Consider the following 1,732-nt stretch of genomic DNA (forward strand, 5'->3'; position numbering starts at 1 on the left):
CAGTCTGTACCACTGAATGTATTGATATGAGAAATCACCAACAACCAAACTTTCACTGTAGAACGCTATTTTTAGACGCCATGGGGGGCGCCACCACTCGACCGGCACTCCCACTTCTCCCATCACCAGACAAACCCTCAATCTCTGAAGGACAGTTTTTCTCATTATTCTCATCGTTGTAGACATCCGCGTCTACCTCATCGTTAGAATCATCCAGATCGTCCTCTCCGCTACTCGCACTGTAGGAATCCGCCGACGCTGCTATCGCCTCGGCCCTCTCCGCCTCTTCTTCAGGGTTCAAGGACACGGCCTTGACCCTCGACCCCAGCGAGTCTACGATATTGGGGTGGGGCAGGTGCGGTTTTGGCTGACCCGGAACCAGAGCAGAGCTGCGACGGGAAAACCCGTTGAGATAGTTGCGTACGTAAGAAGGGCAGCCGCGAGGGTCATGCGTGGAGGGCTCTGGGGGCGGGTTCCAGAACTCTTGCTGACCTTGGGGGAGGGGCTTCTGGCGGTTGAGGGCGATCTCGTCCAGGAGCCAGGCGGAGAGGTCGTCCGGGAAGAACGTGCTGAACGCTTGGCGGATTTTGCTCTCCGACCTCACGAGCCGCATCTGGGGAAGATGGGACATTTGTTTCAGTAAGTAGTTTACTGCACTTGCAACTTGCAACACAATAAGGTCATAATGTATAGATCTCTATATATATATGTAAATATATATATATATACATATTATATATGTATATATATACACATATTATTATATTAAATGTGAGCAGCAAGTCAACCACATTTTAGTTTTTGTTTCACTAAGAGTTTTACAGAACTTGCAACACAATAAGGTCATATAAGTGCCGAAGATTAGAGGTGTTACAAGAGAGTAACAAGCACAAAAAAGCAGGAGGAGAGATAAGGACGATAGATGTTTGATAGGAAAGAAGGTGCAAACCACACAAGAGCACCTGCCAACAACCCACAGAAGAAGTCAAACATTATATCAAAGAAATTTATGTGGCTATTCACCCACATGATTAAAGTCAAAATGTATAGAACTTTATAGTATATATAGTAAATATATAGTATACATATATATTAAATGTTGTTAGCAGCAAAACAACGACATTGTAGATTTTGTTTCACTAAGAGTTTTACGTCACCTGTAGCACAATTAAGCCATGTAAATGCTGATGATCAGAGGTGTTCCTAGATAATACCATACAAAAAAAAAAGATGGAAACAGGAGGAGAGATAAGAATGAAAGAGATATTTGATAGGAAAGAAGGGGCAAACCACATCATAGCACCCGCCAACCACCCACTTCGTCTACGAGTTCATAAGAACTTCAAAAACCATAAGGACTACCACGACGACAATGAAACAATGACAACATTGAGGAGAACAAAACTTATGATAAAGACAAGATCAAGAACAACAATAAATAGCAACAAAGACAACAACAACAGCTACAACAACAACAACAGCTACAACAACAACAACACTTATGACAATGTTTAAGTTTTAGGAAGTGCTCTACTGCACTTGCAAAACAATAAGGTCATGCAAGTGCCGAAGATTAGAGGTGTTACAAGAGAGTAACAAACACACAAAAAAGGAGGGGAGATATGTTTTAGTAGAGGTTTTTCAGCGCTTGCAACACAATAAGGTCATAATTAGTAGTGCCGAAGATTAGAGGTGTTACAATTGAGAGTAACAAACACAAATAAGAAGGAAT

General features: G+C 42.3%; 1 protein-coding gene across 1 annotated transcript in view; it reads right to left on the minus strand.

The window, feature by feature from the left end:
• LOC106011957 (SEC14 cytosolic factor) overlaps positions 1–1,732 on the minus strand; it is a gene marked incomplete in the record, with an annotated part of 26,949 nt that continues 25,217 nt past the window's right edge. Inside the window, 1 exon segment of the mRNA XM_035970131.1 lies at positions 1–613. Within this exon segment, the coding sequence (XP_035826024.1) occupies positions 53–613 (561 nt within the window).

The sequence above is a fragment of the Aplysia californica genome, unplaced genomic scaffold (assembly GCF_000002075.1).
Source record: "Aplysia californica isolate F4 #8 unplaced genomic scaffold, AplCal3.0 scaffold00224, whole genome shotgun sequence".
Classification (NCBI taxonomy): Eukaryota; Metazoa; Mollusca; class Gastropoda; order Aplysiida; family Aplysiidae; genus Aplysia; species Aplysia californica.